Below are 17,790 nucleotides of genomic sequence, written 5' to 3' on the forward strand. Positions count from 1 at the left end.
ATATATAAAAAATGAGTTCAAGGGGATACATACATATACAGAAAATAAATCAATAGCAAAGTGTCAGGAAAAGATTTCTAGATCAATTAAACAAACAGTTCATAACATACATCAGTTCCTAAAATAAAAGAGAGCAACTAAAACCAACAGTGAATAAACTTTACTCTTCAGATAATACATTTCTTTGGAGTTGATGGAGAAGTCGACGTTTCGGTCTTTGCAGCTTAAGTCTATAAGACCATCATCGGGACAATTGATTTATGCAGGAAAAGCCCCTTCTATTTAAGTAGAGATTGATGGGGAAAACACAATGGATGTGACCTTAGTGACAGGATGGCTGTCAGGACCGCAAAGCTGTCGATCTGTCAGAACAAATCTAATGTTCTTGATAGAGAAATCCAGCATCAATGTTGGAATGCTCTCGGAATACGTAGTTATTCAAAATTATTTCCCAGCATGAGATCCGCGAAGTACGTGATCCGGCAGGTTCTGGCACTGGAAACAAAATCCCTTGTAGACTCCTTCACATTGCATTGTTCATTGCCCATACCTACAAGGGTTTATTGGGTTTCCCATATCCTTCAACGAATGTAGAACCGGCCGAAACCGTGCAGATGGCTGACACGAAGCTAGAGACAGCTGTCCGATACACCTGGAGCAGGGTGCAAGCGGGCAGGCACCAGGAGATCTCCAGCCAGGGTATTGCCGTGGCCATGGGTAGCAAGCAGGCCCAGCGCTGGAGCTGGAGGTAGGGGTGGCGTTAGCAGTGCGGTTGACGGCCCCTGCTGGTAGCGGCACAGGAGCAAGGATTGCAACAGAGTTAAAGTGAGGGGTCATACCTCCTCGTTACCAGTGTGAAGTGGCCTGAGCAATGGCCATCCAGGCCTATATGGTCCGCTGAAGAAGCTGAAGCTCACACACCACCTATATCTCGGCTAAGGCTCAGAGCGACCTTCAGCCCATTTATTTATACCCTTGGGGCGAGCCCGGCCTCGAGGGTTGCAATAGATACATTTGAACGTAGAAGCTGGGTGGCTCTCCACAGTGCTTATGTTTGAAGCCGTGCTGGTCTGTGTGTTAAATATGTGTGGGTATATTGCTTGGTCTGCTTATTTGCATTCATGTTTCATTTATATCAGTTTGTGTGTGGGTGGGGGGAATTGTATGCCTGGAGCGTGTGTACTATACAAAAGTCAAACCTACTGACTTTCTAGCTACTTGTTTACTCATGTGTTTACCCTTTGTCCGGAAAACCGCTGCAGGTTGCGTGATCTGTGCCTATACTGATATTTGTCTAACTCTCCTAAACTAATCTGCAACACTTGAGCGTTTTACTGCCAAGAGACTATTATGGGATGTGTTTAGATACTTCTACATCTTTCCTTAGAAATGTAATTACTACCTGTCCCCTAAAAACTGAAGTCCAAGTTTAGATGCATTGTCTAAATGTATGTATTTGATGTTTATCGTCACTCACCATGGCAATATGAGTAACAAGGGTAGGGCTCAATGCTGAAGGTGTGGGAATGCAGTCTGGGGCAGCTAGTTTCTCCGTGGGGTGGGGGGCGATGGGCCGTGCTGTTCGAGGATTTAAGGACGTGCACGAAGAGGAGAGACCAGCCTTTCACAACCCCACCCCCTCCTTACCTGGCTTTCTCCTCCCGAAGAACCAGAGGTTCGGGCCCCAGGGCTCCTCTTGCGCTGGGCCTTGCCCATGGCAGGAGGGCGCTCTCACATGGTGGGGGGAGCTGCAGCGCCACAGGGGCCGAGCGGCACGGGAGCAACAGCCTGAGCGCTGTCCCTGTACACCCCGCCCTGCGGAGGGAGCAACAACCTGCAAGTTCCCCTGCGGATCCACCGTGCAGAGAGGGAGGGGCCGGGACAACTTTCCCTGCACACCAAGGGGTGGAACAACGCGAGATGAATCAAACCATGGGCCAATCAAGGGCGGGGCGTGGAGGATGGACGGGGCCATTCAAGGTTTATATCACAATCAGGGGCAGGCCCTACAAAACAAACGAAGTTCTACAAAACCTGACAAAGTGCGGAGTCACGAGAGGGGCGCGGCTCCAATCCAATGGGCCGCCCCACCACACACAGCCTAGAAACACAGCAGCGGAGGGTGCAGGGCGAGATGCTGAGGCCCCCGGCGGCGAGCAATGTTCGTCTTGCAGGTGCGTCCTGATCCAGCGGCACCCTCCAGGCAGTGAAGTAAACTAGAGGGATTATACAATATCTACAATATATATATATATACAATATACAGGATCTACAATAGAATGTGGAGCAGGAGTGCACGGCTCCGGGAGGCTGGGCATGCGCGTCCACGATGTCAAATCGACGCGAGTGCACAGGTCTGTCTCCGTTCAGAGCCAACTCAACAGCAATAGGTCGAGAGAGCTCGACCTAAAGAAAAAAATGGTAGCGGACCAGAGAGGGAGCATCTCTAAAAGGAGTTCTGCCTCCTGATTGGCTGTAGAGGAGCCGACGCGGGAATCCTGATTGGCTGTAGAGGAGCCGACGCGGGAATCGAAACCTGTGGTGCGCGCGCACCAGAGGAGCGGGGGCAAGGGAGCGCGAAGACGCCGAGACGAGGTAGGGGATGTGCGTGTAAGCGCCTGGGGTTCTCTGTGTATGTGTGTGTGTGTGTGTGCGTGTGTGTGTGTGTGTATGGGGGGGTTCTGTATGTATGTATGTATGTGTGTGTGTATGCGGGGGGGGGGGGGCTGTATGTGTGTTGTGCATGTGTTGTGAAGAGCCTGTTGATGCGCGCGACCTGATCCCGGCAGGCTGCTGCTGCTGCTGCTGCGTGCGCGTGACAGTCTGTTGTCCTCTCCGTTTCCCTTTCAGTCCTTGAAAGCCGGAATGATAACAATAGTCTCGCTCTGCGACAGCAGGCCTTTGGCCTGCAATCGCAGGGCGAGACCTAAAAATGACTACACTGCCAGCGATAATACCACAAATTCAAATTGGGGGTTTTATGGCCACAGTAGATCTAAAAGACGCCTATCTACACACACACACCCATGAATGCAAGCCACAAAAGATTTCTCAGATTCATCATGAACAATAAACATTACCAGTTCAAGGTATTGGCCTTTGGCATAAAATCTTCACCGAGAGTATTCACAAAGTGCGTAGCAACAGTAGCACCACACGTACAGAGATAGTGACTACAGGTCTACCCCTACCTGGACGAATGGCTGTTAAGAGCAAATTCATACCAAACATGCAAACAGCATGTGTAACAAGTGTTAACAATATTCCAGCTAGGATTCTCCATTCACATGGAAAAGTCCTAATCGGAACAAGAAATGATCTTCCCGGGGCAAGACTAAATACTTTAAATGGGAAAGCCTTCCCAAGCGAGAAGAGAGTAAAGGTCCTCCTGAAGGAGACACAACTCTACCAGAAGGGGCAAGCTCTTGGTGGGGAAGCTGATGGGAATGATGGCATCCTACATCCCGTTAATATCACGCACAAGGCTGCATATGAGACCACTTCAGGAATGATTGCAGAATCAATGGTCACAATCAGCATAGAGTTTGGAAGATCTAGTGGTTGTCGCACAGAAAATAGAGAAAGAAATAGCGTGGTGGAGCAAGACATATATATTACAAGGAAGGAAATGTATGCAGCCAACAAATACAGAGATCATAACAACCAACGCCTCACAGAAGGAATGGGGACGCGCACAGGCAACCTCAAGGTCAGGGGGTCTGGAAGGACAAGTATGAGCTGTCTGGAAGGACCAGGATTCAGTACAACACATCAACTTCCTGGAACTAAAGACAGTATTCCCGAGCCTTAAAAGCCTTTCAATGAGCGCTCTGGGGGAAATCCATATTGCTCTAAACAGACAACACAACCACCATGTTTTACATCAACAAACAAGGAGAGACATAGCCAATGCCACTGTCACAACTAGCACAAGAAGTATGGATCTGGGCCATCCAAAGAAGATACACTTGGTTGCGATCCACCTACCGGTGATAAACACTACAGAGGCAAACAGACTAAGCAGACAAGTGTCATGCTCTCACGAGTGGGAACTGAACCAATCAGTACTCTCAAAGATCTTTCACAAATGGGGAACACCAGAAATAGATCTCTTCGCAACTCCCCAGAACGCAAAATGGCAACTCTTCGCAACTCACCAGAACGCAAAATGGCAACTTTTTGCCTCCAGACAACATTGTCACCGATCACACGGTAATGCACTGTCGATAAACTGACCACGGAAATTTGCATATCACAAGGTGATCAGCAAGAGCAGCAGCCTGACACTTATACTAATTGCTCCACAGTGGGCAAGACAGATGTTGTTCTCGGAACTCGTACACCTGGCTCCAGGGAGGTTTTACAGACTACCAGTGAGACAAGACCTGTTGTCAATGCAAGGAGGAAAGGTATTCCATCCAGAACCAGAATCCTTAAGTCTCACAGCATGGCTCCTGAAAACTTAAAGTTTGGCCACTTAAAGCTACCCGAAAAAATGTCAGCCCTCTCGACAACTGTAAGCAGTATTCGCCGCACTCCAGTGGACACCACCATACATTGTCCCCTGATTACTGCCTTAAAGGCCTCCCATTCCGTTACCCTGGAGTAAGTGGAGTGAACATTATCCGCAAAATATGTTGTAATAAGGCCCCTGAATTCGTATAGTAACACTTGGTCCTCCAGGGACTCTGGATTTAGCCGCCAGGTAGGGATGCGGAGTTCAGATTCATGTTGACAAACATGAGATTTTTTTGCCTGAAAGATTTATGTATGGGGGCATCAAGCTTGTAGATAGTGTTTGGAGTGGCTTATTCATAAATTCCTTTGTAGAGGTGTGGATGGTTGAATATGTGTATTTGTTTTTGAGTTCTTTAAAGTGTTGGTGACAATGTTTTTCAGTATTTTCTTCATATTTTTGTTTGTTTAGAGCAACACTTGTTAATGTAGTCCTGTTGTATGGCAATACAGAGTGTGCAGATCAATCCTAAATGGGTCTTCAAACTTAATGGTGATTGGGGTGGGGCGAGGACATATCATCCGTGTATTTCTCACAATGTGGGGGCCAGCAAGACCAATATTGTGTTTGTGTAGTGAGCGTATTTCTTTTAGTTTCAATTATTTTTTTGTTTACATTCTAAGAAATGTTAAAGTCAATTAGAATAATGTTGGAGAAGTATTATATTTAATTAGAGGTGATGCAATCTGTGTGGTGCTCAGAGGAAGGTGGTATGTTATCCTTGGAGTGGTAAATGGTGTTATGCACAAACTTTCATTTATGTTTTGTCTGATTCGTAACGGCGAAAATTCCAGTGGATGAAAATGCTGATGAATCTACATTAGTGAGTGACCTAATGTGAATGATGGGTCTATACCACCTTTATTTTTGTACGGTCATTCTTTTTGGAGGGATGAAAATGTTGCTCTCCAGCAAGATGAAAGATGTTAAGCATAACTCGGGAAATGGATGAGTTGCATTTGTCAAATTGAATAAGCTGGAGATCACCATTAACTACCTGATGCACATTTTCCAGAAGGGAACATAGGAAAGTTGTATGTACAGTCAGGGATGTCAATGGTGTGGATCAGCAGCATGTTGTGTACTTTTACACCAGTGGTCAAAGTGCCCCCATCATTCACTAACCCACTCATGCATTACATATCCCTGACATACCTCCACTTGTGGAGACTGGGATAACCTTTATTGGAGAGAGCTGGAAAACAGTCTCATCATAGGGGAAATTAAGCGTACTGGTGGAATATTACCCATCTTCCACCACCTTCCAAGAGTCCACATTGGGCACACTTTGAGTCAATTCAGGTTGCAGCTCTCATTGATTAGTGCAATTGATATTGAACACACCAAAAGCAACTTGCAGTACTGCCAGTGGTATCGCATAATTGTCAAGTACCCTGGAAGAAAAGCACTGTACAACATTCAAGGGTAGCTAGCCCAGCATTCCAGAGGCCTGCAGAGGAGTTTTTCCCTATCAGGAACTTATCACCAGACTCCATCCTTCAGCTGGCTGATTGTCTGGTTCATACATCTCCAGGTTTATTAACTATTATCCTCCATACATACAAATGTCTGGTTCATATAGCTCTAGGTTTATTAACTATTATACTCCATACATTCAAACTTGTCACAAACCTCTGAGGCTCTAGCACTGTGGTGTGTAGCAGCCTACAAAAATACCAAGTAAAAATAAAATAGATCATTGATTTCCGGTGCACCCACCTTGTTCTCCTTGATGAAACACAACCTAAACTTTCTTGGAAGGCCGTACATTAGGTGTCGTCACTGTTAAAGATAGTCAATGGGTTTCAGCGTCCTGCCTTTTGTTACATACTGCATACTACACCCTCTGCATTGTTATTATACCAAAAAGAGATGCTGGTGGGTACCTTCTCTATACTCTTTTTACTTGCTGGGGAATAAATGGTTCATTTTATTAAATTCATACGATTTATCCATGAGCTCCTGGACCCCAGAGAAAGACTTTGGTCGTACTGTGATAGTGAAATTGAATCACTGGGCGAGGGTACTGACTTTGACAATCTATTCTAAGTTTTCATACTTTACCTATGTCAGCTGTTGCCATTTTGGCAAGCACCAAAGGTATTTATATTTGCAAGCCGTTCGAGAAGAGTTACGTTTTATGCTATTTCTCTGTCCCTGATTCTATTTTGGAAAGTTGAAATGGTCTGAGTTGGCTTAGCTAAGCATTTGATTATCATATAAGTCACATTATGGATATTTTGCGATTGTAAAGTTTGGTGCATATTTACCAGGTTACTTTGAAAGTTTTTCAGTTGTGGAATTTATACGAGTTTTTAATTGTATTTAATTGTTCAAGCAACTAAATCAGATTTGTAATGGAGTATGTTTGGGTGCCTCTCATAAAGAAAAAAACTTGTTTATGTTTAAAATAAAAATTAAGGATATCAAAGGGGCACATTATCAAATAGATTTTAGTTTTTTATTTTTTTTATTTTCATTTCAAATACAGATACATAATCATCAAATACACAGTTGACAACTTAACTAAAAAGTGAAACATAAAAATACATAATACATTCATAGATTAAGTCCCGTCTGCCTCATATATTGAAATAAATACACCAGCTACCAGTCTCTGAACAATGGGACAGGCGAGGTCCACTCTAAAATCATACATTAAATATTCAATACAGAAATAATAATTAACCCCCGTTCCATAAAATAAACAAAGAAAAAAGAAAAACAAATCAGAAGAAACAAATCCATCTTAGTACATCAAAGGACACACAGTTCAGATTTTGCAAAGTTCTTCAGCAGTATGTTGAACAGTCAAAAATCTTCCGCAGCGTTTCTAGGTGCGCAGCCCATCCCTTCCAGTGTCACTTATAATCTAGACTCCTATGTAGATTTACGCAACAAATATGCCCCGAGTGGTTCCCAGATATCTTTTGGTCTCGAACCGATCGGTAATTCTTCAGCATATGTAGTGAGATTATCTTGACAGTATACCAGGTCTGACATCCATGCTTTGATCATAGGTCTGCGTTTGCTGCCCCATGTTATGGCTACCCTAAGTGCTGCTAATAATAGCGCTAAACGTATAAACACCCCATTCACTCCTTTGATGTGTGGCACACAGCAGAGCAGACACACAAGTGGAGTGCGTTGAATAGCCACAGCTACCATCTCACCCAAGCAACCAGTCACCGCCTCCCAGAATTCACCCACCTTCTGACATTCCCACGCCAGATGCAGAAAATCGGCCCCATCCTGCCCACATCGGTCACAACATGCGGACGCACGCAAGCCGTACTTTTGGAGTCGTGCCAGAGTATAGTATACTTGGTGTATGTACTTGAAATGTATAATTCTAAGATTTCCATTCATACTGAGCTTCCCTGTCAGACCACAAATATAAGTCCAGTCCGCCTCTGTAATAGGATCCGATAAACATTCGTTCCATCTGTCCCAGCTTTTATCCACAGTCTCCACAGTTTCTTCCTTAATCTGCTTGTACAGTTTTGAGATCAGTTTTTTATTAGTAGGTGTGGTGAGTACAAACTGCAGAGATAGCAATGTAGGAGGTTCTTGTGGATATTGAGTATAGTGGATACGGGCAGCATGTCTCAATCTGTGCACGGCAAATCTAACCATCAGTGACTGATTGCTGACATATTGAAGAGCCTCCTGCGTAAGAAAGACACCGTTCGGGTATACATCTTGCATGTGCCTGATAACAGCTTCTTTCAATAATCGCATGGATGGGCCCTCAGACGTGACCGATATAGCCGCATGATGCTCCAAGTGCAGTGCTGTTGCATACAGTGGCAATTTACCCGCCAGTCCTATCTTCTGCCAGGCTGAAACCGTAGCATCAACTGAGTTAATCTCAGATTTTGGCGGGCCCCGAGTGCGGTGAGTGATTATACTATGCAGTGGGATAGGGGCCGCATCCCCTTCCTCCACCGCGACATCTGGCGTGAACGCGTGGGGCCTATACCAATAGAACACATATTGGGCTTGTGCACTGAGGTAATAAACATAGAAGTCAGGGACGGCAAAACCTACCCTTTCATACCCTTTCGTCAGAGTCGTCCACTGTACCCGTGCAGTTTTACCTCCCCACGCCAGACGGATCAATTGACTACGGAGATTCCTAAAGAACTCCATCGAGAGCACAATTGGAATATTCATAAAACGGTACAAGAATCGAGGCAGGACAACCATTTTAATCAGGGCAATACGATCTGCTAATGATAGTGGCCATGTTATCCAGGTGTCCACCATATCCTCCAATTTCGAGCTCGCTCTTCCATAGTTCTCCTCGATTACCACGTCTGAGTCGCGGTGTATCCAAACCCCTAGGTATTTAACGGGGTCCGTGGACCATACCAATGTGAATTCTAAGTGAGGTCGAGCGGTTATGGATGTGAGAGGGATTATGTATGATTTGTCCCAGTTTATGTGCAGGCCAGACAGATAACTGAATCGAACATATTCACGGAGTAGTTGTGATAAGTACTTGGCTGGCTCTCGAACAAAGAGCACCATATCGTCCGTGTATAATGAGATAGCCACCAGTCTATAATTAAAATTAAGGGCAGTCTCCCTGTGTCGCTGACGGATCACACATGCTAGGGGCTCCAGAACTATCGCAAACAGCAATGGCGACAGAGGACAGCCCTGCCGGGTGCCTCTCGTGATGCAAAACGCCTCAGAGGTCAACCCTCCCACTCGTATCCTTACTGACGGTGCTGTGTACAGGACGACAATCCATTGTATAAACAGGGGTGGGAACCCCATGCGTTTCTACACTTTATACATATAGCTCCACTCCACAGAGTCGAACGCTTTGGCCGCATCTAGTAGCACCGCCGCCGCCTCCAGAATGGGCTCCAGCACGTGAAACATGGAGAAAATTGTCCGAAGGTTGTGGGAGGTGGACCTGTCAGGTATAAAACCTGCTTGATACGGCAATATCAACCCCTGTAGTAATTGTTGTAACTTAGTGGCCAATATTTTTGCCAGGATTTTTGCATCCACATTAATGAGCGATAACGGATGATAAGAGTCACATCTGTCTGGAGGCTTATCCTTCTTAAGCAGAGTAATGACCAGTGCCTCTCTCAGAAAGGGTGGTAACATACCCGTGTCATACGCCTCAGCATACATTTCTAAGAGCTGCGGAGCAAGCAAATCAATATATTTTTTGTAAAATTCCACTGTGAGCCCGTCAGGGCCAGGTGCTTTACCATTAGCCATTGACGCCACCGCTATCTTTATGTCTTGCTCATCAATAGGTAGACACAGGTAGTTTCTCTGCACGTCTGAGAGCCATGCACATGATATATCTTCCAAGTACGCCTCGAGTCCTCTCGTTTGATAAAGCTCAGAATAAAACGCCTGAAACTGTTCCACTATATCCACAATTGCATGGTGCTCACCTCCCCGGTCATCAACTATTCTGTTCACAGGGGGGTGGTCCAGTCGCTCCTTAATTTTGAGCGCTAGTGTGCGCCCCGGTCTACCCGCCTCGCCATAGCTCCTCGCCGTGTCCCTACGCGACACATACTTTATCTCTGTTTCTGCCAGCTCATCATACTGTAGAGTCATCTCCCGTATTTGAGCCAGTATACCTACATCCGGCCTAGCCGTTTAGTCCCTCTCTAAGTCGCGCAACTTTTTTTCTGTATTCTCGATTTGGGTTCTTATGTCTTTCAATATGCCCGCAGTCGTCCCAATGCATACCCCCCGGATGGTAAACTTAAACGCCTACCACAATGTAGAGGCCTCATCGACTGTCCCCTTATTTTTCGCGAAGTAATGTACTATTGCTTCTCTAACTGTATTCTCGAAGATGGGATCAAGCAGCGCCTCAGATCACGGGCGCTTTACCCCCCCCCAGGGAACACCACATCCAATCGCACTGGGTTATGGTCCGATAACGTCCGGGCCAGGGGCACTACATCTTCCACCCATTCCATCACTTCACATCCAACCAACCAAAAATCAAGACGGGACCAGCTACCATGTGATGGCGTCGCATGGGTGCCCTCCTTGGTCTGTGGGTGTCGCACTCTCCAAACGTCACTCAATCCAAATTCTTCCATTGTGTTTAGAATATGTTTGGCTACCTTGGGGGTCCGATGTGACATGGGATTCGACTTATCGAGTGCAGCGTCTAGGTATATGTTCAAATCACCCCCCCATATGATAGGGGCTTCCGGACAGTCTCGCAGCTTACCACACATGCAATCTATACAAGAGGGATCATCTAAGATCGGTCCGTAGACATTGATTATAATTAGCAGTGTACCATACAGCTTTCCACACACCATTGCACATCTACCCTCGTCGTCTGCGTGTGTGTACAGTGGGTGGAAGTCTACCCCTTTCTTAATCAAAATCATCACTCCTCTCGCGTAAGAGGAGTAAGATGCAGCACATGTAAAACCAGCCCACCTAGTCGCTATAGCACGCTCAGTGCGTTTAGTCAGGTGCGTTTCCTGCAGCAGAACGATATGTACCGTGTGTCTGTTCAGATACGCCATCACTTGACTCACCTTTTTAGGGGAGTTCAGGCCGCGGACTTTCCAGGTTAATAACCTACATTTACCCACCATCCAAGAGCATAAACCACAATATCAAGTGCAACCTGCTTTTCTTCCGTGGAAGGGGCAGCAACCCTATGAGCGCCAGATATATCAGCTTTCTCAAACATGTGTTCCCTTGACATGCCCAAATAAAGCAAAAAAGAACCAGAAATAAAACAAATAATGACATTTCACCCACATTCATCTTCGCCCTCCCACTCCAACCTCCCAATTAGGTCGAGAACATACCCCACTGCCCCCCCTTCCCAACAAACCTTGACCCATCCAATGTGTCATGTGGGGAACACCCACTGGGGGAGAGGCTAAGCAACGAATACTCACACCGCAGTGTGGTTGCCGGAATCATAATTCTCCCCTCAAGCATGCCTTAAACCAAACGTAACAAGTATTTCTGCACATGGGTCCCCCCTTGAGGTTTTCCGCAATGAGATCGGGTAAAGCCGTGACCCTCCTCCCCAGCTTCTCATGCAATATATTCAACATGTGCCGATCCCAGTCACCCCTTCAGAGAAACATGACTACACATTATCAACCACATTTCTGCATCAGCCCTCTAAGGCCTAGTCCGTGTCGTCCAGGCTCGCCTCTAGCATCGTTATCTCCACCGATTTCTGTTGTGGTTTTACTTTGCAGATGTGCTTGGTGAATTTTAGCGCCGACTTCGCGTCAGTAAAGAAATGAGCCTGCTCCTCATGAGTTATTTTCAGTTTAGCAGGATATAACATGGCGTAAGGCATCAACACCTCCCTTAACAATCTTTTAACTTGCACAAACTCTTTTCTCGCTGCTTGAACAGTAGGAGTATAGTCCGGGAAAAACGATAGGTTGTCTCCTTTATACATCACTGGTTCTTTGGCTCTAGCTTCTCTCAAGATGGCGTCCCTATCCGCATAGTTCAGAAGTCTCGCAATGATTGGGCGTGGTGGGGAACCGGGTTTGGGCCGCGGCCCCAGAGATCGATGCGCCCGCTCTACAATCATCATAGCCGAGAGAACAGGCCCAAAAAGCTCACGCAACAGATCCGCTATAAAAGGTTCCATCTTGGCTATGGGTGTGGTCTCCGATAATCCAATAATGCGCACGTTGTTGCGCCTTGAGCGTGCTTCTAAATCTTCGTTCTTTGCACTAATCACCTCTAGCACCTTTTCCATCGGAAGCAATTGTGTGCGTGCCTCCGCCTGCGCATCGTGTTCATCAGACATCTTGTTTTCAAGGACATCCAATCTGTGTTCATGCTTATCAACCTTTTTCTTCACCATATCAAGCCCAGTGGCCAGAGCGTCTATTTTACTATCAATGGTTTTCATACCCGCTCTTAGTTCTAACAGAATGGACCTGGTGTCATCGTCCACTCCCTCTGCCTGTCCCGAGCCTTTACCAGAGTCATTCCGATCGCTCGCCCCCTCTGCAGCACGGGTCCCTCTTTTGTTTTCGAACTGAAGCTTGGCCTGTTTCGGCTCTGGCTTGCCCATATTGGAGTGCGTGCTTGGCCTCTGGGTGCCTCCAGATAGTCGCCGACCCAGGTCACCAGCACAGACAGCCACCTTGCAGTCGCCTTCGGTCTCCTCTCACGTGAGCGCACCCCCGCTCAACAAGGCCGCCTCTCGCGGTCACCCACTAGTAGCCACCAGTAGTCCAGATCAGCTCTGCACAGTTTCCTCTGGGCCCAGCAACCGTCAGTGCTCCCTCCAACCCCGGCTCTCGAGAGGTCCCTCGTGACCTCCTGCCTCCGCTCGCCTACTAGTAAGGCAAAACAGGAGAGAGACGGCCGCCGAGTAGTACTCCCCCTCTAAATGCCAGGGGCCAGACCAGCCCCGACAGAACCTGCCTAGGCACGTCGCGCAGGTCGCGGCCTAGCTCGGCACTGCCCCGCAGGCCCCACGAGGCGCCAATGCCCCTACGAGGCCCGCACCTCGCGAGACCCGCGACCGCTCGGACCTACCAGGCCCGACCCACAGCAGCGCTACACCCACCGCAAGTCCGCTTCGTTCAGCCCTCCTGCGCTTCCGTCAGCTGCCGGGTCTCACCGAGCGGTCGGCCACTCCAGATCTGCACCGAATGTTTCGGGGGGTGGGGAGTTGATCGTCTTCCCTCTTCTCCGGAGATTGTTCACGCCGGCTCCAGCATCTCACTCGTCGGTGGTGTCTGTGTCGCTCATGTACCACCAGGGTCAGCATCGGGTGTGCCTGTCGCAGCCCAAATCCGGCTTTTGCTCAATCCCAGCCAGCGGGCTTGCTCTCTTCAGACTGTTAGGGCTGCTTCGGAGATCAACGCCATTTTGTAGCACGGCCCGCAACTGCTTATGCGGCCGCCACAGGCGTATCGTCGGGGCTAGGAATGCACAGATCTCACCCCACTGTGCCATGTCCGTTCATGCACACCCCGGGGGGGTTTCACGACATGCCTCGGGGGGGGGGGGGGAGGGGGAGGGGGGGAGAGAGGATGGTAATCGTCCAGCAAATGTTCCGGCATGCGGAGCTCCCTTAGCAGGCAGCCATTCCGCTACGCGCCGAAGCCACGCCCCCCTATCAAATACATTGATCTTGTTGGTAGGATAGAGTATGCACTTGCACCAAAAATAGTGTTCTGGTGATTTATCTGAGATGCCAGTCTGCATTAACCTCTCCTTGAAGTACAAGCTTTTGACTCCTGTAACCCACTCTACCACAGCTTACTGATGCACTGCCAAATATTGGATAGGATGCAACAGCACACTTTATCAAATTCCGTCTGTACTTTAATGTCTACATTCTCTTACTCCCCAGGTAGGGCGTTGGTTTCACATTTTCAGAGTGGCGTTGGTTCTGTGTAAATGCAGTACATTTCAGATCTATTGCATGCGTTGGTTACAACAATTTCTGTTTTTAATCCCTTGTGATACATGACCTTTATTCTGCAGTTCAGGACAGCAAAACGCAGTTGCCCATCGCTCAGCTTAGGAAAGTGTGGGCAGAAGCTGTGCATTACGTTTCTGGATTGAAAGATGACTACAGCCGACTCTTCCAGGGGCAAAGAGCTGCAATGTAAGTGTCTAAAACCTTCAAATGGGTATCTATGCGGATTCTTCCAGAGAAAGAGAGCTGCACTAAAAGAATGTGCATTGTGTCTGAAATCTACAGATGTTGAGTGCTTAGTTTGGATTTTAACATGGTGGCTGTCATAATTTGTTCTTATTGAGAAAAGGAAAAAAGGCAATGCATTATGTAAACGAATTAAGAAGTGCAACATGTTTTGCACTGATTAAACAACAATTGCCATTGGCAGTGTTCCAAGAGGAATTTGGGAGCTAGTACACCACGTGGACTCTCTTCAAGGGAGGGTAACTTGCTAGCATCTGACCAGAATCTGAAAACCATGCAAAGTATTAGATGCATCAGAACAGAATGCTGATGTGGTATCTCAAACCCCTCCCCCCCCCCCCCCGCACTATCAATCCTTTCCACATTTGCATTTGTACATTCGCAGCATTGGTGTCTTTTTTCATCCACATTCTTTCTATGCACAATTCATCTTGAATTTGCATGAGGAGGATTGTAGGAAGCTGGCTCCTTATATATATATAGTGGAACAAACAGAGGTACACTGTGTAATAGGTGCAGCAAACCCCCCAGAAATTACAGAGGCACAAATGATACCCCAATGCTCTCTTTTGTAGTAGTATGGGCGAGCAGTTAGGCATATCAGAGGGTAGTGCAAAGCATTTATTGCACACACAAAGCCAGTAAATAAGACACACACTCAATAAAGAAATCCAACACCAATTTATAAAAATAACACATACTTTTATATAAATTTAGATACCAAGTTCATCGATATTGGGCAAGTACTTTTCAAGTTATCAATTTTTACAGTTTGCAGAAATGCACACAGTGCTTTTTCTGGACTGGCCATGTTCTCTTATGTAGGAAAAAACATCTATTGCATTTGGGCACTTGGCAGCGACTTAAGGGACCATTTTACTGAACTTAAGCTGAGTATGGGGCAAGCTCCAAGGCCACACCAATAGGTCACCTCGGGAGGTTCTGGGGCTGTAGCTCGAGAACTAGTTTTCACCAGTGTCAAGCACATGGTTTTAGAATAGCTTCCCTGACCACTTGCGATATCTAGCAATAGGACTAGACATCACAGGGGCACATCTTCTCATGCAGATATGCGCTCACATAAAATATAATGTCTTAGGGCACAGAGGCCTGCTGTAAGGGTTGCTTACATATATTAGATACGATGACTTTGGAATGACACACAGGAGTGTGTCCTCTTGTATTTTCACTGATGGTTTGCACCATATCACTCAGCCTGCAATGGCAGTCTGTGTAGAATTTGTATGTGGGTCCCTTAGGGTAGCAAAAGATATGCTGCAGCCCTTAGGGACCCTCCTAGAACCCCTGGCCTAGGTACCTGGAGTTTCCATTTACTAGAGACGTACAGGGGTGCTAAAGTAATTTGCCAATTGTAGTATAATTGGACAACATCTTGTTCTAGGGAAGCAGCACTGAGGTATGGTTAGCAGGCCTCAGTGCACGGTCAGAGTCTAAAATCAGCGTCTAGTAACTAAAAAGAGGGCACAAAGTGGGGGTAGGTAAACTGCAACAAAAGCCTATCTTCTACAAGGAGCTTATTAAAACAACTTGTGGGTGTCATCAGAGGATGGTTTGTAGTCATTCACTGATAACATTAACAGGATTACCAAATACTTCTAGGTTCTGCACCACTGTCATTTTGCTTTTGTCTGCCATCTCTGGCTATCCTTCTGCAGTTCTTGTTTTGTCTGCACATTAGACACAACTCCTGGCACAATCATACACACATCATAGCTCCAAGCTATCTAATTGGCTAGGCATGTGTCACCTCACCCAGTACCTCTGCTCACATATAGCCACATAAGATGCGCATTGAATGGCATTGTAGTCTTGTAAGTGATTGTGAAAGATACCTTGAAACGTAACCACCTGGAACAAAGCAATAAACAGCAGTGCACCCTTACTGTATAAACTGTACCTTAAAAAGAAGACTGCCATTCACCGTACATCCATGCCAATAATGCTCCACACAGATCCATAACAGAGTGGGAAACTTGTATCTTTGTTTGGGCCACAGACTCTTCGGGACTCGTGCCCTCAGGCACTCGGACTCCTTGTTGGCTACTGGTGTTCGCTGGTTTCCCCCGGGGCCGCACCGGAAGATCTCGCGGCCGCCGTGCGGGGGGACTACAGCCCCCAGAGGACTTTGCTCCTGATTTCGCCCACCTCCACCCATTTCCACGCCCGGGAGGCACATAAATCAACGGCGCTCCCTTGGGGGAGCGGGAAACTTGTATCTTTGCTTGGGCCACAGACTCTTCGGGACTGGTGCCCTCAGGCACTCGGGCTCCTTGTTGGCTGCTGGTGTTTGCTGGTCCCCCCCGCTGCCGCACCGGAAGATCTCGCGGCTGCCGTGCGGGGGGACTACAGCCCCCAGAGGACTTTTCTCCTGATCCCGCCCACCTCCACCCATTGCCGCGCCCGGGAGGCGCATAAATCAAAGGCGCTCCCTTGGGGGAGCGGGAAACTTGTATCTTTGCTTGGGCCACAGACTCTTCGGGACTCGTGCCCTCAGGCACTCGGCCTCCTTGTTGGCTGCTGGTGTTCGCTGGTCCCCCCCGCTGCCGCTCCGGAAGATCTCGCGGCCGCCGTGCGGGGGGACTAAAGCTCCCAGAGGACTTTGCTCCTGATCCCGCCCACCTCCACCCATTTCCGCGCCCGGGAGGCCATAAATCAACGGCGCTCCCTTGGGGGAGCGGGAAACTTGTATCTTTGCTTGGGCCACAGACTCTTCGGGACTCGTGCCCTCAGGCACTCGGGCTCCTTATTGGCTGCTGGTGTTCGCTGGTCCCCCCCCCCCCCCGCTGCCGCACCGGAATATCTTGCGGACGCCGTGCGGTGGTACTACAGCCCCCAGAGGACTTTGCTCCTGATCCCGCCCACCTCCACCCATTTCCGTGCCCGGGAGGCGCATAAATCAACGGCGCTCCCTTGGGGGAGCGGGAAACTTGTATCTTTGCTTGGGCCACAGACTCTTCGGGACTCGTGCCCTCAGGCACTCGGGCTCCTTGTTGGCTGCTGGTGTTCGCTGGTCCCCCTCGCTGCCGCACCGGAAGATCTCGCGGCCGCCATGCCGGGGGACTACAGCCCCCAGAGGACTTTGCTCCTGATCCCGCCCACCTCCACCCATTTCCGCGCACGGGAGGCGCATAAATCAACAGCGCTCCCTTGGGGGAGCGGGAAACTTGTATCTTTGCTTGGGCCACAGACTCTTCGGGACTCGTGCCCTCAGGCACTCGGGCTCCTTGTTGGCTGCTAGTGTTCGCTGGTCCCCCCCCCGCTGCTGCACCGGAAGATCTCGCGGCCGCCGTGCGGGGGGACTACAGCCCCCAGAGGACTTTGCTCCTGATCCCGCCCACCTCCACCCATTTCCGCACCCGGGAGGCGCATAAATCAACGGCACTCCCTTCGAGACACGCACGGGACGGCGCCGGGCTAAGCCCGGGCAAAGGGCGGGCCGTCTGTGGCCGTCCGGGGCAGGACGAGGCTGGGCTGGGCCACCCCTCCAACGTGCGAGAACACTGACTATTTATATCAAAAGGTACTGTGTATCTAGATAGGTTTAGCACCCCCTGGTTTGACTGATTGGCCGGTATTC

The 17,790-nt window shown here is 48.3% G+C and overlaps 1 protein-coding gene across 2 annotated transcripts in view; it reads left to right on the top strand.

The window, feature by feature from the left end:
* CHUK (component of inhibitor of nuclear factor kappa B kinase complex) overlaps positions 1-17,790 on the top strand; it is a 559,943-nt gene that overhangs the window by 336,928 nt on the left and 205,225 nt on the right. For both annotated transcript variants that reach the window (XR_013594756.1, XM_078642754.1), the window contains exon 12: positions 14,012-14,135. Coding sequence is in view for 1 of the 2 variants with exons in the window: in XM_078642754.1 (XP_078498880.1) it covers positions 14,012-14,135 (124 nt within the window). In the remaining variant the exon portion in view is untranslated. The remainder of the gene's footprint in view (positions 1-14,011; positions 14,136-17,790) is intronic.

Source organism: Lissotriton helveticus, chromosome 5_1 (genome assembly GCF_964261635.1).
Source record: "Lissotriton helveticus chromosome 5_1, aLisHel1.1, whole genome shotgun sequence".
Taxonomy (NCBI): Eukaryota; Metazoa; Chordata; class Amphibia; order Caudata; family Salamandridae; genus Lissotriton; species Lissotriton helveticus.